Here is a 24,911-nt window from a genome sequence, read left to right as displayed (position 1 = left end):
TATATTTGGTGTGCAATGCTTTACCCTCTAAAAACATGAACATCATTTATTTGAAGACACGGTTCTCTGTAGGGTCACTTGCCATGACTTTATTTAAGAATATTTAAGTGTGCATGTGGCAGGGAAAACATTGTTGTTTACTAGATTATCACCCTTTTATCTGAAGGTTGGAGACTACATAAGACTTTGACAGATTGCGGGAAACTCTCATGAACTGGAGAGAAGCCGATAAATATCGCATAAATATCTCTGGATGTTAATGTGTAACCACGATGGCCAGAACGGTATTCCGTATTTAAGTGAAGCAACTTATTTTGTGGCTTATTGTTAATCGTCCCAGAGTTTTGGGAAACTTCGCTGTAGTAATGCTCTGTATGTGTTAGTGGTTAAATCTTAGTGTCAATCATCGACCTCTTTCGGATGAATAATGTATCAGTTGAGGGCATTTCCCTGCAATGAATTTTGCGTGAATTGTGGTTCAAATCAGTAGTGATATTTCCTATACATTCATAAATTAATGACACCGTTTTATTACTGTATACCATTCGATGATCATGGACAGTGAGGAAGGAGATTCAGATCAAACACCAATCCTGAATAACATGGTAAGTTTATCATTAACGAGTTAAACATACATTTCTTTTTCTAAATGGCGTGTATACATACTTGCTTAATGATGCGTAGACATTCAAGTATTTACAATAAACCATGACAGTACAAGACACGGTTTTACGCACTTTCGTTTATGTCCGTTCGGAGTTTGTGTTGCCATTCAAGCATCATAGGCATTTTCATCTACACGAAATAGTTAAGTATATATGTTTTGTTTTGGTGTAACGTTATCTCGCAGAAAAATAAACACAAAGTCCCGTTGATTTGACACAACCAAGTACGTTTTACATAGACAAACTCTAGCACAATGACAAGATAAACGTTCTATATTTCACTATGAAGCATAAAATGAATGCGTTTTCGGTCTTCTTGAAATGCTATTTGTAATTATTTGTTTAACTCATTTTTTAGAGTTGTATCTTGTAAATAAAAAATAACCTCATATCATTGTTACACACATTAAAGAAGCTATATAAGATAAATCAAATTCGACGTCCTTACAATTTAATTACTAAATAAGACAAGTTAAACATCCGACCATCGCAAGTATGTGTGATGCGTTTATAGTTATACTTACATTTATATTTTATCTTCACATTTATAAATTTTTGTTGGTTGACACACCTGAATTTTGTACACGTTTATAACAAAGCAATATTAATTGTTTTAAGTATTTGGAACACAAGCTTAAGTCAGTGAACATGTTAAATGTTAAACCAGTTTTAAATGCTAAAACGATGGCATATGAATGTATTTAAACAACTTTGTAACTAGTTATTTGTTTATTTGCAGGACTCCTCAGTAAATTTATCATCCAATTCAATCTCACTGCTACGTGAAGGTGAGTCAGTGAAAGAAAAGGCTTTAAATGCAGATGGTAACGTGGTGATAGCAAATAATTGTGCCTGAAAAAAAACAAACAAATAATATACAAAACTGTTTGTTTACATGAGTGTGCTCTTACATACCTTTTTTGATTTACGGATATCATGCAATGTGCGTCGTTGCATTTAATGTATACATGCATGCACAGTGTCTACCTATCTTTTAAATAAATCATCTGCAAGGGGAATGGTTACAGCTATTTACTTCTCGCACTACATCTTATAAATGACAGCCAGCTGTTATCTAGTGAAATAAAGTACATGTATTTGAATCTCGTTTAGATCATGACTTATGCTTGCCAAAGAAAGAATGAGAAAAAAGGATCACATTAATGTCTGCAAACTAATGTCAACAATCAGTTATTATTATCGGTTTATTAATGACTTTAAAAAAACCTCATCTCTGTAGGTTTAAACAACGTTTACCTATTGATATTACACACCAACTATTGCTTTCCGTCAGATATTTGAACAATTTAAAACCGATCAGCTTTGTTCGTACCAACTCTTCCCCCATATTAATGTTTTTCTACCAAAATCAAGATCTTCCCCAGGTAAGTTGTTTTCCGGAGCTCTACAACTTCAGGAAATCCCATCTTATGCATAGGCACAAACTGCCCACCTCGTTCTCACACTAGACACGCTTATGCCAAAACTGGTTAACAAAACCAAATCGAAGTATACATGTACGTTGTGTATGTATATATAGTGGGAAGGAGCGACAATTGTAGTGAGAAGGAGCGCGCCTTGTGCATCCCCTTTGGATCCGCTGGTACATATTTCACTTGTGTCTGCCATTTAGCTAATCCACTGCAAGTTTGATTTTTCCGACCTTCAAAGGTTGCGATAATGAATTTTCAAAAAATTATCACATTCTGGTCTTTTAACCCAAATTAAATTCATAAGTCTCAATTTTACAATTTCGAGTTGTACGATGATACCAAATTCTGGTCGTTTCTCGTTTCTTTGGAAGCCGACGCGCCACAAGAAGTTCGAGCTGGTGACGAGACCCACAGTCGTCTCAAGTTTTTCATTCGCTTGCTGATATATTCTCCGTTGAAATTCAAACTCGGCTCCCTATGGATCAGTCTGCCGCATTTCTTTTTACTGGTGGCACACGTCCTTAAACTTGTGCTGATTACTATTCTAGTAAGTATTTTTGCAATATACATGTACATCACGACTGTCTTCATTTTCTTGCATAACAGTTAATTACTGGAAAATGTAAATTTTGTTGTGATACATTTCCATAATAATTTCTACCAAAGCTGGTCACATTATTCTGCTGTGCGGTACATGTGTCCTCCATGAGATGGGATCATTAATTTTGTGTTATAATGGGTAAACGCGGGGGTAAACGTATCTCTATATAGAACCATTTTTTCAGTATTCAAGTCAGAAACCCCTTTTCAGATTCCGAAATTATTGACAGAGATGATCTTTTATTTAGTTAATTTCACATTTACTGGTTCTTAGGCTATAAACACCCATCTATTGAAAAGCATTTTGTGACTATTACAAATAGAGAAATACTTAAATGTAAGCTTTATCAGTGACTATCCACATCATTTGTGTTGTCATTCTTTGAGCCTGTTCTCACGATGGTGTGCAAGTATATTGACCATTGTTACAACTGTTCGCTTAGTATCTTTAATCCTATCTGTTTTAGCAAGATGTCATTGAAAGCATTTTGGTATGTGGGATACTCTCGAGTCCGTTTCCTGGGTAGAACCAGTTCTTGGCGTCTTTCGGGTGAAATCTTGGGAATGCTCACAGTATTTGGATCGTACTCGGAACCTCCCGATTGCAATGCGTTTGATGGAAAGAATAACACCAATCACAGATAACTTTAAAAAAAAAAACATGAAAATTGAATATTCTTAATGTCGAATTCGAAAGTTTTTGCTAAAATTGTATCACAGTTTGCATTTGTGTGAAAAATAAAAGTATCGTTATGTCCCATCAGGTCTTTAAGGTCGGTGAATGTCGGGCCCGACTGAGCGCGGTCGTGTTGCACGGACAGACAGCTTTGAGGCACATCTTGCTGCTACAGTGGGACGCAAGTAGGTGTAACATTTCATTATACTCGTTCTGAAAACAAAATAGAAGGTTAAAAAAAATAATTACGTCCGTGCTCTGTGAAAAGGGGGTTTAATGCATGTGCGTAAAGTGTCATCCCAGATTAGCCTGTGCAGTCCGCATAGACTAATCAGTGACGACACTTTCCGCCTCAAGTGAATTTTTGCTAACAAAAGACTTTCTTTAAACGAAAAAAACACAACACAAAAGCGAAAAGTGTAGTCCCTGATTAGCCCGTGTGGACTTCACAGGCTAATCTGGGACGACTCTCTACGCACATGCATTAAACGCCCTTTTCCCAGAGCACGGACGAAAATTGTGTAAAATAAAGACAGGGCTGCGAACTTCTGTTGCGTCAACCACATGAAGTATAGTGGATTATTGCAATATCAAAACCTTACATGGGCCGTACTCTGTTAAAAGGGGGTTTAATGCATGTGCGTAAAGTGTCGTCCCAGATAAGCATATGTAGTCCGCACAGGCTAATTAGGGACGACACTTTCCCTTTTTTATGATATTTTTCGTGTAAATCAAGTCTCTTCTTAGCTAAAATGCAGTTAAGGTGGAAAGTGTCGTTCTTGATTAGCCTGTTTGAACTGCACTGGCTAATGTGGGACGACACTTTAAGCACATGCATTAAACCCCCTTTTCACAGAGCGCGGCTCAAATGTCGATTTTACATGTAAATAATAACTACTGTACTAAATAATGAGTACTGCAACAATGTGGCAAAGCGTACATTTGTGTAAGAAACATGTGTTTTAACGCACGCAGTTTTGTTCGCACAACATTGACAAAACGGATCATTTATAGTAAAAAATTTATTTTCACTTGATTTGAATTTAGTTTTAGAAAAAAAAATCTATATGATTCCATAATATGTATTTAGTATTCGATGTTATGTATGTTTCATCTTTATGTATTAAATATTTCCAACTGATTCGTAATGTCAAATGGATAACACTGTTGGTTACTAGAAAACCTGCGTGAGTGTTTTGTCTATGTTGTATTTTAGGCTATGAAACACTTCCGTACCCACCGTCTATAGGAGTTTTTGCCGCATATGATATAGACGATTTCAAAAGCAGAATCAACTACGGTGTCGCTCAGGTATTATAGTGTGTGTCTTCAATATCTACAAAGTAAAAACAGGCTGATTACAAATGCTGAACTTTGTGAACAAGTATTTTTAATTTCTCAAATTGATTAACCAGTGTTTGAATTGCTACATGTTAATGCCATCATCTGCGGCCAAAGTACACAAGAACTTACGTTAAATACTTTTAAACAATGTTACAATTTATCAAATTTCATATATATTTTATCATCAGTATCGCAACTGATGTAACATTTGATGCAAACAAGCAAATCATGCGTTTCGTGTAAACACTATACCAGATTTATGTACAATGGCATTGCAAATCGGGCACTAAAGTTTCGGTATGTTGCTTTTCTAGTATTACAACGCCGATAATATAGCTACGGGCACATTTCGCAAAACTTCTCCGGACAATATGAAACTTGTGATCAAATATTTCGAAGAAACTGACGTCACGAATCACAAAGGCAAGTATTTAATTAAAATCATTTATTCTTGACTATTTTAATTTTATGAATAACAACGATGACTGTTGTGGAATGTTGTACTTACTGTTAGCGCAAATAACTTATCCTACCCATAAACCTTATACAGTGCATAGCTGTAGCATGATATATTATGTAATCCTTTTACAATCCGGTATGTGTTGAGGAAATGCATTTTATACATGTTTATTTGGAATTCATGAAACTTTAACTTCCCCATTTATTCGGTTTATTACATATTTTGAACACCAACAATCGGCATCAACAAGTTACTAGATTCTTATTTATAAATATACGGAAAACGTATCTCTGTGAATATTTTCCGGGTTGAGTACATATGACAAGTGTGGTTTATTTTTTGCAGAATTGAAATTTGTACCTATGTATGGTTTAACAAATACAACTGTCGAAGGCCAGCCAGTGTATTCTTATGACGTCATGAAGGACTTAGAGCACGATAATGCTTCTGATATCATGCATAAGTATGGTCTTTAATAAAATAATGTAAATTTGAAACTTAATCTTAGTTCATGTTAAACTTGAAAAAAAGTTATATTTACTTGAAGTATTTCTAATAAGTCAATTATCATAAACAACCATTACATACTGGTAGTGTTTTCACCTAAACAAATCGGTATTTATGTTTAATGCGCGATATTTTTTACACAGGGGTTTATATGTTTATATTATCTTAAATTATGCTTTATTGGGCTAAAACGTTTAGAGATAAGTATAAATAATACGGCACACACGTACTTTTTCAGCATCCTTACGATCAACATAAATGCCAACTTGCATTCATTTCGGGTCCACCAGCCGGACGATGGGGCGTGCTGCTTACAAATGAATTTAACGGTAACCTGTGACATAATTTTCGACTCTTATAAATGGCATATAATAGCCAACATAAACACCCGGCTTGTATGCGTTTTCAGCGTTTTTTTTTCATTTGTAGTATATTTGTTTTGCAAGTGAGTATCACAGTGTTTTGTTATTATTGGCTTAAAACTGTTTAAAAAAACTGTATATTACATTTGTAAAAGAAATAGTTTAACAAACATAAGATCTTTTTGCAATGTGTTATTGGAAATTCCTGGTAAATATGTTAAGCAAGATGGTCGCTAGCCTTTGATTAAGTTTGACAACAAACTGTACAATCTCCGGATGTTGTTGGTCTTTATAAATTATATATCTTACGTATGACATATGTGATATTATGCGTATTTTAGGTGCTTTTCAACGACATTGATCATGACGGCCAGGTAGAAGTTAAATTGGAAACACAAACTGAACAAGTATTATGCAAATCGATGATCATCAATGCACAGGTATCGGAAATACGGTTGAAATAAAAAAATACACTATGGCTTGTTTGAATAAAACACATTTTGCAAATAAGTTTATTACACAATTACCCTATTAGTTTTGGTTGTTGGGAGAAAAGTGTGGATCATGCAGAAAACTTAGTGGTTTGTTTTATATTGCAGTAGTTACCGAATCAGCTTAAACTTACTAAACGGGCCGCTTTTAGACAAATTCTGAAATCGACAAAATAATATTGGCAAATACGAACGTATTCAACTATTTTTAGTTATACTATTCTATTTATAAATTTATAAATTATTTAATCCATTCCTCAATATCGGGCTCTTCGTTTGGTACTTTTTATGCGTTCATTTTGACGTCACAATTTTGACTGTTCTATATATCTATAGGTTGGACAGGTTTATCCATCAATAAGGATACCATATTTGGTTACGGCGATATCTACTGTTATTTCTTCGTACGGCTGCGATGTCATGAGTTAGATACATACTTTGCCATTATCACATTTAGCATGTTTGATGATATTATATTAAATTGCCTACATTGATATGCTTTAGTAAATTTACATCGCAGTACGAATCCTGTATGTTCTTATAATTGACCCAATAAATTAATTAAATTTAAAAACAATCCTTATAACAACCCGCATGTCCTTTATTTTAGATACCAAAATCATCGCATAACACCATGCACAGCATAACACATAAAATAGAACTTAATAGATCTCTGTCACTGACTTTGAACCCTTAAAAAAGAGCATTCATGATTTCAAATATACATGCAATGTATTTCAGATGACCAATGGTACAAAAGTGTTTCCCATAGTGAATATGTGTGTCGACGTTGTCACAGTTATTGGAATGATTGTCGCTTATATTCGACCACGTAACGGGGAAAGTAAAGTTTCATGACAAATTGAAAATATAAAACAATATATAGAGAATACTAGGTTAGCGTTGAATACAGAGAAGTTTATGTTGCGAGGCTTAGAACGCCGCGATCGCGAGCCTTGGCGAGCCTTTTCGGTGTTCGAGCCGAGCAACATAAACTTCTCTGTATTCAACGCTAATCCAAGTATTCTATTTATGCCATCAATTTTCTTAGTCGTCAATTATTTAGTCTTTAACTGATAAAATAAAAGCAAAAACACATTAAATCTCAATAAAAATCTTAATTTAACATTGAGTAGTAATATTAATTCTGATCTTTTCCGTTTATGGAACTCGAAATAGTCCTTAAGAATTCCACGCAAAAGAAGAGTAACGAGAGAAAATATCGCTATACACCTCGATTCAAATATAATCAGCGTTCCAAATGTTACACACTCAAGTAGAACACAGACGGTTTTGTTCAAACTTCACCACTGTAAAATACCAAAAACAACAATGGCTTCCATTTTGAAATTTACAAAATGTGTACACACCTACGTGAAGCATGATTCAGCATTTATCCCTGCCGATACTGTTAATTTTAGTCTATAAACAACACTTCTTTTTACACACTTTTACTTACTGACATAACAAAGTAAAACACCTACTAGTTCTTGTTCTACTCACCGAGGTTGTGTAATAACCATGTTTATTTTCGTAAAGTTTAATTTGCTTCCATGACGAGTTAAAAATCTGGACACATTTCTTCATCGCATCCATCTTTTCCATTTTAAAGCACTTGATGTAAGCAGGAAATTTTTTGTGGATAGACATCCTTTGATCGACTAACAAAGGAACGACTTTTTCATCAAAGAAATTACCCTTTTAATTCAACATCGATTTCCTTCGAAAAGTTAAAGAACAATTTACTGAAACTTTTCTTAAATTTAATCCATCAATTGTTTAACCGCAACAAAACATCGCGTTATTCGAGTACATTCGACATTTTAACGAAATCGAAAATGCAGTCTCACCAGTTTCATTCCAGTTGTATATCCCCACAAGAAATCGAAATGCAGTCTCGCTAGTTTCATTCCAGTTTTATATCCCAACACTGTTATTCACCTTAATGTTTTATTCCCGGACATCGCATACTAGTTATGTGTACACCAAAAGATGACATCACATATTTTTGGAAAATGACGCAATAAGTATGTTATTTAATGACGCCATCAATCAGCTGATTCATTTATTTCTTATGGCGAAAAATTATGTCCCTTGACTAGATCTAAAGGTTGAAAGTCGTTTTATTTGAAAGCTAAAGTTTTCTCGGCTCTAGAGATTGCTTATGAAAAATCATTCAGTGGTAGAATAAAAAGTAGTCCGTGTACGCGACGGCTATATTCAACAAGGTGGTATACAGGCTAGTTTATTCCATATGGTGTTATACCGTCAATGTCGCTTTAAAAAATGGGATAAAATAAAAATCCACTTAACACAAAAATAAAACACCATTTGAAATAGCCATTACATTTTCATTGTTAATTAAACAGCTACTTACATAAAAGACTTTTGTACATGTTCTGGTTGGGTGGTCTTCCATACCAAAATGCGCTGATCACTCCGCTATTCAGAACAATTTTATGTAAGAACCTTGGATGGTCATATTAGTGAGATTTTACTGTGTTTGTTTATAACGAAAATATATGCAGTCGAGTCGAAAACGCTAAACAACAGTACTCGCAGATCTATATATCTATTCAATTATAATTTGTTTTAATGAAATATCTTATGATTATTAATGTCTGAAACAGTTTTTCTTTAATATATTCGGTTATCTACAGATACAACTCTCCGGCAGCACGAAGCGAATGTTCAATGATCTGTCGTACCTTAGACGCTGGTGGATCGTCCCGTCTATCATAGGAGACGCATTCGCAATTGCAGGGACTTCCAACATCATCCAGGAATTTACAAAACAGGTGTGTGGTATATAATGATGGAGTTATTATTATTATTATTATTATTATTATTATTATTATTATTATTATTATTATTATTATTATTATTAGTAGTAGTAGTAGTAGTAGTAGAAGTAGTAGTAGTAGTAGTAGAAGAAGTAGTAGCAGAAGTAGTAGTAGAAGTAGAAGTAGTAGTAGTAGTAGTGGTAGTAGTAGTAGTAGTAGTAGTAGTAGTAGTAGTAGTAGTAGTAGTAGTAGTAGTAGTAGTAGTAGTAGTAGTAGAAGTAGTAGAAGAAGTAGTACTACTACAACTACTACAACAACTACTACTACTACTAGTAGTAGTAGTAGTAGTAGTAGTAGTAGTAGTAGTAGTAGTAGTAGTAGTAGTAGTAGTAGTAGTAGTAGAAGTAGTAGTAGTAGTAGTAGTAGTAGTAGTAGTAGTAGAAGTAGTAGTAGTAGTAGTAGTAGTAGTAGTAGTAGTAGTAGAAGTAGTAGTAGTAGTAGTAGTAGTAGTAGTAATAGTAGTATAAGAAGAAGTTGTAGTAGTAGTAGTAGTAGTAGTAGTAGTAGTAGTAGTAGTAGTAGTTGTAGTAGTAGAAGTAGTAGTAGTAGTAGCAGTAGTAGCACTCTGAACCCAACCGGCTTTTTATTGCATAAACCAGCATATGGTATAACGTGGGCGCCATTTTGTTGTCGGACTTTTTTCGAGCAAATCGGCCGCGCCCATGGACAGTTGTCAATTGAAGGAAAACAAATTGCAAATTATGTCCAATACTAAGGATAGCGATACATAAGTTATGCAGTGCAGTTAGGCTATAGACTGCCTCGATTTAGACCAAAATTATGATCTATCGGTGCCGGGAATTAGAAAGGTACAAGGAAATTTCAGATATCGAAGTTATGTAGTTTAACTTTGTTTCTAAACTTCTCCCCATGGTTCGAGTTGTCGTCAGCAGTATTTTTATGAAACTAACAATACATATTTTTGTTTCATAGCTATAGTGCTTTAGACATAAAACACAATCATCTTCAATGTCAAGTTTCTTGGAGCACGTTTGAAGTAAGCATTTATCCAACATTGTTAATACTTTTTGGTCAACACAGATGCACATTAACTTTCCATGGTCAATTTCCAAGACTTGCCATGCTAACCATCTCAAGTATTTTAATTGTCTGGTCAAAAGTACAAGTCCGTTGTCATCGTATGTTGTAAAACTAACATAAATCATGTTTTTCAACTTTGTTTTTTTTAAGTATTCATTAAATTTTTGTAAGCAACTAAAACAACCTTATGGCTTTATGGCCCAGCTGGACGACACAAGAGTTGAATTTTAATGCCCGTGTCCAATCAGATTTTTCAACATGGAAGTTAATTATTTAAGGTACTGTAATTCAGTACATCTCTTAGTCTTATTCATGAATAACAGCAAAGAATTGTGAGTATTTTTTACAGGACTAATTCTTTGGAACCAAATATTGCCCATTAAAAAATCAGCTCAATATTGGTGGAGTGTCAAAAAGTTGGTTTATCAATAATGCAACCCCAAAGAAGATATTGTTTAATCAAATTTAATATAAAAATAGCGTAAATGTACATTAAGCTACACATACATACCATTTTCATATTACTGAGTACTCCTCAGAGCAAAATTTGTCAAATAATGCAGCAGCACAAATGAAAATAAAAACCCCCACTTAATTACATGTACTTTCTTTTGATACAAATGCATTCTTACTAGTAAGTCTAACTGACATGTGATATTTGCACTGATCCGAGAATTAAAATGTGAAAACGTGCAAAATTATATGAGTAAACTTAAAAAAAGAGCAGTTGCTATTTTTGCTTTTGTTTTTCCTTTAAAGTCTCTATAACGCTCAAACTCAACGACAATTTCGTTAAGTATTTCGTAAAATAAAGTTAACACCTTAACAATCAGTGTTCCTTATAGCAATAGCCAAAATTTCAGCGCTAGATGTGGTATGATTACATAGATTTTTGTAGATACAAAATGCTCGTTTTTATTTATTTGTGGCCACAATTAATTCCCGCGAATATATCTATTCATACGACACACGAACACCATTGGAGTGTTCATGTGTCGTATGAATAGATATGCAAAACAATAATAAAAACGAGCATTTTGTATCTACAAACATCTATTTTACCAGACCACATTTGACGTTGAAATTTCGGCAATTGCCATAAGGAACACTGATTTTTAATTGGTTAAGTTTATTTTACGAACAATTGAACGAAATTTTCGTTGATTTTGAATAGTAATGTTACTTTAAATCTCAAAGTTAAGGAATATTGCACCGAGTGACTAAATAAGTCTTAAAGGTATTTTGAAATTACCTAAGTAAAAGTATTAATGCAACATTTTGTAAACTATGTTTAATTTTTTTAATAAGGCAGCCATGTAAAAGCAAAACTATTGAATAACACAGCTTGTTTTTAGAATAAATATGTAATATTCTTTAAATTCTAAGAATAAATTTACAAAGGGTATTTAATTTACTATTAATTTTGTTATGACATTTGGGTTTCTTATAACACATTGATTAGCCTCTGTTCACTATTGTTTATTTGAAAATCAAGACAGAATGTAAGAACCCCAGAATGAAACTCAAAGCATGTAATCAACATTCCATTGACCCTGAATAGACTACATTAATATTGTTTAACTATGATGTGAGAGTATTAAATAAAAAATCAGAATAATAAATAAACCAATAACTATTTGTAAAGAACAACAACAACTGCATTTACACAGTCATTTCTTAGTTCTTTACACAATTACTATCAGCCTCTTGTAAACTATAATTTAAATTGATTGCAGTTTTGAGTAACTGTAACTTATACATTTTTAATTAAAAAGGTAAATTACATGTAGGTGTTTCCCTGTAACAATAATTTCTTACTATTGGCATTAGTAATCACACTGCGACTCGTGGTAAAAAACTTAAGTTATATGTCTTTCAATCAAGGTAAGTGACCCGGTAAAACAATCATGTTTGACAGTTATTATTTGATTTAGTTAATACACATTTTTTCTTTAAATATATAATTATTTTGGATGGTAAAGCAGATAATTGATTTTCCAGCACTGTGCAGGATTTCTTAATATAGTTCTCACAAGACTAGTACAAAAAACAATGTGTTGATGCTGAATCTGTACACATGTAAGAAAAGACAAAATATATAAGTAATAGTTTTATTACTTTAAATAACAATAATAAAAACAAGAGTATGCTCAATAGAAAAGTTCATATATTAAACTAAAATTTAAAATACATCATTTATTTGAATTATAATGCTAGTCAAGCCTTAACACACTGTGTATGTACATTTATGGACAATGTGGCCATTTCTCATTTGAGTAAACCAACATCATACGTAAAATTAATTGCAAGAGAAAAGTAATTATGAAATTCATTATTGTATTTAGATGTATACAGTATAATAAGCTGCTGTTATTTGGCAAACCATATTTAACATTTTATTGTTATAAATTAAATAAAGACATGTATGGAGATCTTTGATGAATAGATTGCATATGGTTTTACATTTCTGTACTAGAATGCTCAAAACACCAGATTTTTGCGTAGATCAAAGACGAAATAGGTTGTAATTGTCAATGAAGGGTTATAAATTCTAAACTATTTCTACTACACTAATTACTACCATTGTTATTAAGTTTCTTTTTCTTTTTAATAATTATAATATATTAAACCAAAAGATGTACATGTAATCTAACTGTAGGAATTATAATTATTATTTCAAGACTGTTATTAACCATTGCAAAGACTGATAAGATATCATTTATTTATATAATACTATAATATCTACTACTACTACTACTACTACTACTACTACTACTACTACTACTACTACTACTACTACTACTACTACTACTACTACTACGACTACTACTACTACTACTACGACTACTACTACGACTACTACGACTACGACTACTACTACTACTACTACTACGACGACTACTACGACTACGACTACTACTACTACTACTACTACTACTACTACTACTACTACTACTACTACTACTACTACTACTACTACTACTACTACTACTACTACTACTACTACTACTACTACTACTACTACTACTACTACTACTACTACTACTTCTACAACTAACACTGCTACTACTACTACTACTACTACTACTACGACGACTACTACTACGACTACTACGACTACTACTACTACTACTACTACTACTACTACTACTACTACTACTACTACTACTACTACTACTACTACTACTACTACTACTACTACTACTACTACTACTACTACTACTACTACTACTTCTACTACTACTACTACTACTACTACTACTACTACTACTACTACTACTACTACTACTACTACTACTACTACTACTAATAATAATAATAATAATAATTATAATAATAATAATAATAATAATAACAAGACTATTGCCAAGCAATACAAGTCCCCTACCGGTGAAACTCCACCATTTTCAGCAAATGAAGTGCATAATTACCATCTTGCAATCTTGCCATCTATCCATGTTATAAGTTTCATGAAAAACTATGATAAACATTAAAAGTTATCACAGGATCCACTATTTTAAGCAATATTTCTAGTCTATTTGTTAATATTTCTAGTCTATTTGTTGCAATAGCAACCAGAATTTTTGACGTAGGAACAAATTGTAATGACGTGCACAATTTCCATATTGCCATCTATCCATGTTTTAAGTTTCATGAAAAACTATGAAGGACTTTTAAAATTATCGCAGGATCCAGAAAAGTGTGACGGACTGACGCACAGAGCGAAAACCAAATGTCCCCACCGGTAGGGGACAATAATCATTGGATCGATGTTATATCGTGAATATTACAGCACTGAACATGAAATCTTGTTTCACTTTCAGTTTCGACTATTTGTAAACACAGTATAGTAATTTTTCATTTACAAGAATAATTCTAACATTTGTTGCTTTCAAAGATAGTGATGTTCTATTATAGTTTAATATATTCATTCAAATAAAATTTATTACCCTAGTTTTATAAATATTTCGGATTAAGTATTGAGCAACTTCAGTCTGCGTCGTGAATAGCCTTATTTCGCAGGCGGATCACGCGTTGGGTGTATCAAAGGCAAGATAGTGGGCATAAGGTACGAGTCAACTGTTTACGGAGACTCCTGAGATGGACGAAGTGTTACGATTGGTAGTAGTAGAAGTAGTAGAAGAAGTAAACATGTTAACTATTATTTTTACTATATATTAGAATATGCGTTACAAATAACAACTACAAAAGCAGCACTCGAAAAGGGAACATGCTCCAATTTAATTTCAGACTTTTTTTATAGCTACAGACGTTTGATAAAATGGCGGTGCACATCGGTTATGGGTGTTTGCTGGCCTGGATCTGCGTGATGCGATACCTCAAAGTACACGTCAAGGTCTCGGTAGGTCAAAATGAATAATATTGCTCTAATACAAGTATTTTTTACATGACATTATATGCCAAAGCCTTTGAACTGCGGATGTGTAGTCACGGCAATTTGTTTTCCGCATTTTCTATGTAGTTTATTAAATGAACGGGCTGTTGGTCTAGAACATTTTCTACACTTAATATACAGGTTATTAAAAATATTTTCACTTACCCTTTTCTATGGAACTATTAGTCGACATTACATGACGTCACGAAAATGCCAATAACTTTGGCGTGTCTGAGCCGATATTTATAAAAAAAAATCCATTCAACTCGAAAATAAAATCGCTATAACAATCGGCTAAAAACCGAAAATGTGAAAAATTGTCATTAACGCATTTTTTTCACAACGCGGCCCATATATATATATATATATATATATATGCATTGGTTCAGTATAAGCTAACAATCTTTTATATTCATACATGTCGGCGCTGTGTCAGTTGTAGGTCAACAACCTTTTTATATTTACAAATGTATGCGCTGATTTAGTTGAAGGTCCACAATAATCGTACTTTGCCACATGTCTTTGCAGATTCAGTTGTAGGTCCACAAACTTTGTACATTGACACATGTCTGCACTGTGTCATTTGTAGGTCCAAAACCTTGGTATATTAACACATTTTTACATTTTTATCAGTTCTAGGTAAATCCATTTTGTATATTTGTTCGTGTCCGTGCTGTTTCAGTATAAGATTCACAACATTTGTATGTAGACACATGCTTGCGTTATTTCAGTTTTAGGTCAACACCCTTTGTATATTGATTCATGTCTGTGCTGTTTCAGTTGTTGTTCCACATCCTCTACTATGCAAAATGGAACGTCTTAGCCTTTTTGGTCTGCGCATCCATACTCTTTGTCGGCTACTTGTTTTGCGCCTACGTGGCTTTAGGCGTGTATCACTTCAAGGTAAGTTGCATATGAATATTTCTGTATATCAATTTAAAAATCATTAAATTATCATACATTATCATTATCATTATATTTATCCCTACTGGATATTTAACTGAGTATCATACATTAGTTGCAACTGCACCGTTGACTTTTATTATAAACACTGCTTCTTACTGGCCCCGTACGGTTTGTTACAGGTTAAATAAATTAATATTTGGCGAGAGCGTAGCTACAGCCCAATACACATTTTCTACCATGTGTTACATTGTTTGAGGTCGGTAATAAGCCTGTAACTATTTATCTTACCGAGTACCATTGATTATCCCAGCATTAACGTGATAACAAAATAAAGGAATGCAATGTGACCTGGCTGAATTATTGCAAAACGCATACAGTATACTGTACGAGATTAAATAAATATGATTAACCAATGAGCTACAAAGGTAATGTGAAACAAGTTTAGGTGTATGATCGAGACGTACTTGACAGGTTACGTTGCTGTCAGAAGGTTTTGTATGTCTAAAGTGATTACAAATTTGACAACCGATAATTCCCGGGAAGTAATTTACTACTCATCTGGGAAGTTTAAAGACATAACAGTTCCGAATTCGCGTGTATGAAGGAATAGCACGATTGCGATAACGATTTGCTTTTTTTTACAACGCTGATTATCTTTTAAACAATTTTAATTCTGTACAACGTTATATTTATGGTCATTCATATTGCTCTATTTAGGATTTAGTTAACACATTTATTTTTTCTTCCGCAAGTCCATAATCATTTCATAACGAGTATTTATAATTGATACATTTTTTTCGTACCACAATATCCATACCATGGTCGCAATGATTGCTGTTTTGATTAACACATTTCGGATCATGGATATGCCAAGCTAAATTGATATTACTCTTGAGCTTTTGTCGGAGCATTACGTTCTATTACGAAATTTCCCATATGCGTTTTGAAAAACAAATAAGAAAAAAATTGTTTAATCACTAAACGTGTGAAATCCTAGTGCAATTCATTAATAATATTGAATACTAATTTAAAGATAATCGACATTTATAGAAGCGTCTATTATGCTTTTTCATCCTACAAGTTTCAAAACATTGGAATGTCGGCGGACGCGCTGTTCGCTTTGACCCAGGGTGATGACGTGTTCGCCACATTCAGTGGCATGAGCAAGAACGCCGTCGGGGATCCCGGATATGTGCAGACTAGTCTGCGCATCCTCGCTTGCAGCTTCATCATCCTCTTCACGATCATTATCCTGAACCTTCTCATTGCCCTCTTCAACAGCGCCTATGAAATCATCATGAAAGTGAGTACATGTTAATGCGTAAGGTATACCATGATTTAGATAAACGTATTCATTTGCATTTACAAATGAAAGTTTACTACAGTAACGTTATTCATAAACAATTATACTCATGAAGTGAAAGTGATAGAAAATATAAATACTTTAATTACATAAACCTTCATATTGACTTTGAAAGAGAGTTTGTTATTGTTACGTATTGAATACGAAATTCTACCACAAGTTAATTGGATTTACGCATGTCCTAAAATGAAAGTTATATTAATTAAGTATGCGATATTTGCTTTTGCTTCAAATGACTTAACGAAACTGAACACAAGTTATTACTTAAACAGCACATACGAACTTGTAATGAGGATACACATAATACACTGGGCATCATAAAATTACCAAATATGGATTTAGAATGATAATATGTGGATTCATATGAATAACGTATGATTATCATAAAAGACAAGTACGTTTAATTATATGCGTACACTTATACATATATCTTATGCCAATGTTGTGTTCATTTTTTTAGAAAGAAAACGGCGAGGTCTTGAATAGTAACATTACGAGATTTGAGAGAGTGTTTTACCGGTACATCAGCCTGACAGAAAATGGCGACATGAAGGAATTTGGAGAATTTGCTTCAACAGCTTGATCAGGAGACCGACGTAAATCACCTGTTTTCAGTAACCGGACAAATGGGACTTGAGTATAAAAACATCAAGGCGAAAATGGACACAATTTGCATGTTTGATTTTCTTAACGGCGACTATATGCGCGCACATTCTGGAGTAACGCATAGCAACAGCAAACGATGCTGTTGCATGAAATTACGATGGAGAGTTACGAATGTTGTATTCTTAAGGTTTTGGCTTGAAGACAACAAACAACCATCCAATTTGGATATTACTGATATATGCTCTATTGCTCCTACAAGTTTGGGCAATCAAAATCAAAACACACAATGAATTAAACTGCTATTACCGTCTTGAAAACACTGAAAACAAGAACGTAAATATGTTTTAAATTATTCAAGAACAATAAAGTTTAATGTTCGTATATTAATAAAGTGTGTATATAAAAGCCCACTATCGTTGTAAAAGAGACTTTTGTATTATGCCGGTACCCATACAAATCATGATCTCAACTTTCTAGCTAATGTTTCGTGTCGATATTTGAAGGATTTTCGGAACGACCATTCAGATATCTGTCAAATACGATATTTTACTATTTGAAACCATAGTTCCCCTTTCTGCAATATAATGCATTTTCATTGACATGTGAAACAAAGCTTTATTATAAATTATGAAGTTAAGTTATTTAATGAATATGTATAATCATAACACATTTTGCAATACAATGCAATAAAGGTAAGCCTTATTACAGACAAGTTGTTACATATGATTGTATTTTGTGCGGCATTACAATGTATTATATATTTGATATACTTTACGATAGATGTTGAAAACATAGCAGTATGTAATAAACTTTTTTTTCTTCATGAAATTAAGTTAGATTGTTTTTAATATTGAATGTACGTATGTCGTTTTCAAATTAGGCACATGCCTAGTTACACTTTGTACATCATTGGTTTCAACATGGCTCGAATTTTTAATACTTTTTAATACGACAGTACAACACTGTATCCACAAAGTTAGATTTGCCCTTATCAATTACTCCGTGTTTCATAGGTTTAATATTATTAATTTTCTTAATACCCGTACATGAACGCTCTCTTCCCATTGATAGCCATGGTATGAACGAGTGAAACGAGTCAAACATCTTCATTCAACAATAGGCACATAAGAAAGGGAGACGGGTTACTTAATGGTAGAGTATTAGTGTAACTTATACAGGTCAAACCCGAACAAATCGTTTTAATTCGTTGTGGTTATAACATTTTTTTAATTTAAAACAAATGCAGTGTTATTGAAATACCAATGCGAGGAAGCAACCAACACTCATGCCACCACAAATGCGAGTGAACATAATTATTTTGACAGAAAAACGTTTAGGCCATAGGTTTTATTAATGCTTTCTACATTGAACCCTTCGAAATTTCAAAATGGTAAGTATAAGGCAGTAATATTTCCTCTCTCGGTGGTATATTTACTGTGTTCCTAGGTATTAAATTTTCTGAAACCATTCACATAAGAATAACCATGTGACAATACAAACGGCCACACTTTTCTTTAGAACGTGGAAGTTTTGTTGATTAAACGTCGATTTCCAAGTGAGTGATTACATAAATGTATGTACATGTCTTTATAATTAAAATTCGTAAGCAAAAGTAGTCAAATCGTGAACATAAGGATTGCATTTAATATGACCATTCACAATGGGAAAAGCTCGTCGGCTATCTGTCTCAGACGGGACCACAGACGAAGAAGAAAACGATGATAAGATTTTGTTCATTTTACAAAAATACACCAAGGAACACATTTTATGTAAATATAAATTGAATTAAACAATGCGATAATGAATCATCATTCATGGTTGTAGAATATATTCTTATTTTCATTTCACCGTTCAGAAAAACAATACACATTTACCTATAAAATTACCGGGAGTTAAATTGTGTTACACAAGTGTGTTTTAATATAAACTAAGAACTTAAAATATATCAATGTAGACGCAATTCAAAAATTGACTTCAACTGTGATACGTGTATCGACACAATTGAACATTTCATCTATTGAACATTATAATAACTCTACAGGCAATCCCAGCTTCCACATGATCAGCCTCGTTTTGGATTCGTTTCATCAAGCGGGGAAGCTCACAAAGACCTCGATATCAGGCATGTGAAAAGAGCATATTGAAACTTCGGATCTGTGGAGAGCTGGGGCCTATAAGCGGTAATTCGCGATAAAAATCTATCGATTGAGAATTGCTCGGCTTATTTAATGTTTTGATAACTAATTTACAAGAATGATTGCGCGCAAAAATAAAGTGAATGTCACGGCATCGCGGATGACGTTCTAAAGAACCACCTTGAGGACACCTCGGGTCTCCTCGTAGATGAGGCCAGAGATGCGTTTCACACCACCACGACGAGCTAAAGTGTTTCGAATTATCATTTTTATGAAGATTTATTGGTTGAAGTGTAGTCAAGTTAACTTTGTATTTCCTCTATCAGAATACAATATTTGAATAAATATTTTTCGTCATCAAAGATGCAACAATCACCGTCATACGCAAGTTTTTAATTAATAAAGAAAGCCAAACAATCAGTTTATTTAATAATTCAACAAAAAGCAACATTACGTCGAAAAACAACAACACAACACCAACATCATAATAGCAAGTTGAAATCAAACATAAAAAAATTAAAAAGGGAACGAACAAAGAAATACCCTTACAAATTACATCTTTGTTTCACAGGCAAACTGTACATTATAATGAACATAATTATTGTGTTTAGGTATAATCCATATTGTTTTACGCCAGATAATTATATGCAAAGTATAAAATACATTTGCAAATCTATTGAATTACTGTGTGTGACCAAAGTAGCAGAATTGCACTCAATGAAGTAAATTGGTCGTAGAAGCTGACTAATACCCCATTCATGGCTCATTTTAATCAGGTAAAAAAGTTGAGAATTAGTCAACATGCCATTAATCGCATTTTTTTTCTTTCCGCTTCGCATGAAGTAAAAAACGCTTTAAGGTCATTGATTGAATTAATTGCCTAAGTTCAAGGGAACATAAATCTTTAAAAAAGTGTTTATAACACAAAATACGTCCTGCAGTTCTAAATTATTATGATATACAACACTCTTTAAGGATTCATTTCTAAACGAAGAACACTGTACACAACCTAATTATGTACACTTATTTAAGTATCCAACATTTATACGAGTTCAAGGGCGCTTAACTATCGTTAAATATCACGACATACACTAAAATTATGTCTCGCACTTCTACATGGTATAAACATAACATCTTTAACGTTTTATGTTGATAGCTGAGAAGGAGACAGAGTGAGGGAGGGATGGAGAGAGAGAGAGAGAGAATGGGATGGAGAGTAGAGAAAAAATACACTGGTGCAGCGTGCTGACCATCTGACCAATCGGGTGATTCCAACCAATGGGGCAGATTTTACATTATATATATTAATTTATACTTTTATATAATTTGCTCTTGAAAATGTATTTTGACAAAAAGAAACTATTGTAGCAAACTTTCTATCGAGTATCGTATGTAAATAATAACAAATACTGATGTACTTATGAATTTGAGTAACAAGAAGCCGATAAAAACTGGTTTTGGATTTGTTTTATCGAAGTTGTCAAATAAATGGATCTTTATGAGCTGTAAATTTGATACCATCACCCGAAGCAAATAAACCACCGCCACGTTAATTGAATAAAATGCTTTATTTTTTTATAAGAATACACTTTTCTGCCATATCTTCAATTATATTAACCACGTCTATGTCATAGCAGACCTATTTATTTCATTCCATATGATACCATAAACGACGTATTATTGTAGAAGTGAGAGACATCGCTGAATTCATGCTTGCATTCAAGCGCTAGAAGCATGTAGAGTGTATCGTGAAAAAGTAAAAAGGAAAACAAATCTGCCATGTTAAAATTGCTATTTGCTAAAAATATACAATCATACTATAGTGTACGAAGCACATGCGTCGTAAAGTTGTTACCGTAAATCATTATTCGCGTTGTTTTAATGTTTTACTTTCCGGTTTGTTAGTCAAAAGAAAACACTTCCAACGTTTGTCCGACGACGACAAATTTGTCAAAGGAGTCATTGAAGCACATTCCAACAAACCTTTTTATCTTACTAGATAAAATCTCCTATACAAATCCACCATTGTGATTGATCTGTACAACGCAGCACTCATTCAATGGACCATCGACTGTAACGTATATGCTATTATCAGTACCAATAGCACACTGGCTTGGAACTGCATAATCACCAAGATGGTGTTCAAATACAACATGGCCGGACATATTTATGCCGATGACTTTATAGAGTTCACAACACGACATATAAATAATCTGGTTTCTGTTATTAAATGCGCAAAACTTAGCAATATTGACTGTTCTGGAAGCGTGGTCGTCTAACGTACATTCTTGCACGATTTTTCCATCCTTGTTCAGTATATCTATCGTCCCCTTGTTCTCGGACACGCATACTAATCTCCCCAAAGGTTCAATCCCAAACACTCCTTTATACGTTGTTTTCGGATGAATTTCTTTCACTGCTGTTATTTTTCCCTCATTGAATTCAACTAACTCAATAGTGTTCGTGTTCCGTAAATAAGCGACTATTGTTGACTGGTCCATTTTTGCTAATGAACCAAGCCAAGATTCACATTTACGCGTCGAAATTATGTCTTGTTTTATATCCACGACAAACAATCGACTTCCTCTACCAATGACGACATATTCGCTCATCAACACACAGGACGCGAAAGCGGAATTTGAATAAAAATGCTCTGGGAGAGAAATATCTTTAATGAAATGAACCTGATGTCTAGAATTGAACTCGCTCATAACAAAGTCGGAAGTATTTTCCGTATCATCATCATTTACCACTTCTAGTGTAAAGGCGGACGCCAGTTGAGTCAGAAATGGGTCAACGGCCAAGTTTGTTTTTAACTTTAAGGCCAGTTTACTTTTGGTTCCTTTCAAGCCGTTTTCTGATAATTCCAATTTACCAAACAAGACTTTCGGTAAATGGTTTTTCATGAGAAATACCTGATGTCTGTTTCCGCATTTCACAACAATCTCCACCATACTTTTATTGGAATGCACTTTCATGAGAAATTGTTCAACCATTTGTTTCTGGTTGTTAATAGTGGATTGAATTTCCAGTTTTTTTTTTACATGCGAGCTCTTCAAGTACGCTGGATTCAAGCTGTGCAAAACGTTCCCAGATGTTATTTTTGAGCATCCCTAACTGTGCTCTTACGTCATCTTGAATTTCGATTAGCTTGTGTTCTTGGATGTCCTCATGTTTTAACAGTTTCTTAGCACTGTCCTCAAACGTACATAGAACATTTTTGCAGTCGGTTAGATCTTTATGTTCAAGTTCAGATGACAGAATACGTATTTGGTCGCATTTCAGGTGAGCAAACACTTGTAACAGAATGATGATCTATGTTTTTTGCATGTAAACATGATCTTTTCGTTGTCATGTATTGAGCAAGCAGATAAACGTTTCAATAGTTGTGAACTGCAAATGGCGGCGCTTCGTCGATATCGCAAAACTTGTGATGCATCAAAACCTTAATTCGTTCATGCGTATTTTTGCATTCTTCACAAATTGGTTCTTGACAGTCGGCGCAGTAAACAACTGCCTCTATTTCCACTTTTATTCGAAGACATGGCGAACACAATTGCTTCCGTGAAGTCATAATTAAAGAAGAAAACAGATGCAAAGATTTATGTAACTGTCAAAATGTGTAAACAATTCAATTTAAAGTTTGTTTTATATTGATCACTGCTGTATCCACAAAATGCAATATATGCCACACACTATCGTCTTAACATTCATGTGTAAAAACACTTATTGGCAAATTAACTTGTTTTACTCATAATGGGGAAAGTACAGTAGACTATTTGTTAACATCATTCAAAAACTGTCACGATTTAACCGATTTGAAGATGCACGATATCACGGAATTCTCATATCATGCCCCAGTGACATTTGGTCTATGGATATCAGAGTACAGGGATAATTACGTGCACGACATATTAAACGGTGCTAAAGAACTAGACACAATTTACAATCAGGTATTCACTCGCGATGCGATCCGGATTTATTAGTCTCGGAAATCAATGATTTCCTAAATAAACGAGGTGAAAAATATTTTAAACATGTAATTAGCAATAATGTTTTTAACAATCATAGTAGATTCGCTTCTGCTGACACCAATAAACAACGATGGTTTTACGAAGAATTCAAACGAAAACGAACAGAATATACTCAAACAGTTTACCAGTATAATATAAATAGGAATATGCATACACGAACAACCATGCTGGCAGCAAGGAAAGAACATTAATATTTATGTCGGGAGATAAAATAAAAGTTTAACAGAGAACAGGGTGCGAAACTAAACAACTTGAGTCGCAAAAACATCGCGAATTCTGGAAATTATTTAAACAAAAAACGGTATTACCGAAAGCGGATAGTTTATCGGTGCAAGAATTCTATTAATATTTCAATACTTTAGCTTCTGATGCTGACGTTAACGTTAACAACGACGAAAGTGACACTTATTTACAACAGTTTGATGATATAGAAAATCCGATCAGCTCTTACCCTGACCTAGACAAACCCATTTCCCAAGAAGAAATAAAAAAGGCTACAATGCGTTAAAGTCATAATAAGGCAGGTTCAAACGATAATATTATCTATCAATACTTAAAAGAAACAGTGCATATAATAGTCAAACCAATGGACAAATTATATAATTATATATTGGATACGAAACAATTTCCAAAGAGCTGGTCAACGGGAGTCATTATTCCATCACATAAACGGGGCGATCCAAATATCTTTAGAGGCATCACGTTGATAAGCTGTTTTGCGAAACTATTTACAAGTGTGATAAACGAACGCTTAAAATCTTGGGCAGAAACCCATGACATTCTTACAGATGCGCAGTTCTGATTTAAACCAAATTGCAGTACTAACGATGAAATTCTCATGCTTAATCATTTAATAGAACAGCAAATACATTGTAAAAACAAAGTTTTCTGCTGCTATTTCGATTACCGGAAGGCATACGACCTTATAAATCGCGGACAGCTATGGCATAAATGATTTAATCGGGAATCGACGGCAGGTTAATTTCACTTATCCGCCTTATGTATAGCGAGGTCAAACTTCAAGTAAAACACATGGGCTCACTTTCGGA

General features: G+C 33.7%; 1 protein-coding gene across 1 annotated transcript; it reads left to right on the top strand.

Annotated features, from left to right (window-relative positions):
* The first annotated feature begins 554 nt into the window (after positions 1-554).
* Positions 555-18,101, top strand: LOC127845883 (uncharacterized). Its single transcript, XM_052377058.1, has 10 exons — positions 555-605; positions 1,405-1,489; positions 2,470-2,645; positions 3,463-3,559; positions 4,591-4,685; positions 9,199-9,336; positions 14,687-14,785; positions 15,599-15,721; positions 16,806-17,027; positions 17,548-18,101. The coding sequence occupies exons 1-10, from the start codon at positions 555-557 to the stop codon at positions 17,668-17,670; spliced, it is 1,209 nt and encodes a 402-aa protein (XP_052233018.1). The 3' UTR covers positions 17,671-18,101.
* The last annotated feature ends 6,810 nt before the right edge of the window (positions 18,102-24,911 follow it).

This window comes from Dreissena polymorpha, chromosome 9 (genome assembly GCF_020536995.1).
Source record: "Dreissena polymorpha isolate Duluth1 chromosome 9, UMN_Dpol_1.0, whole genome shotgun sequence".
Classification (NCBI taxonomy): Eukaryota; Metazoa; Mollusca; class Bivalvia; order Myida; family Dreissenidae; genus Dreissena; species Dreissena polymorpha.
This window is presented reverse-complemented; position numbering and strand designations above follow the sequence as displayed.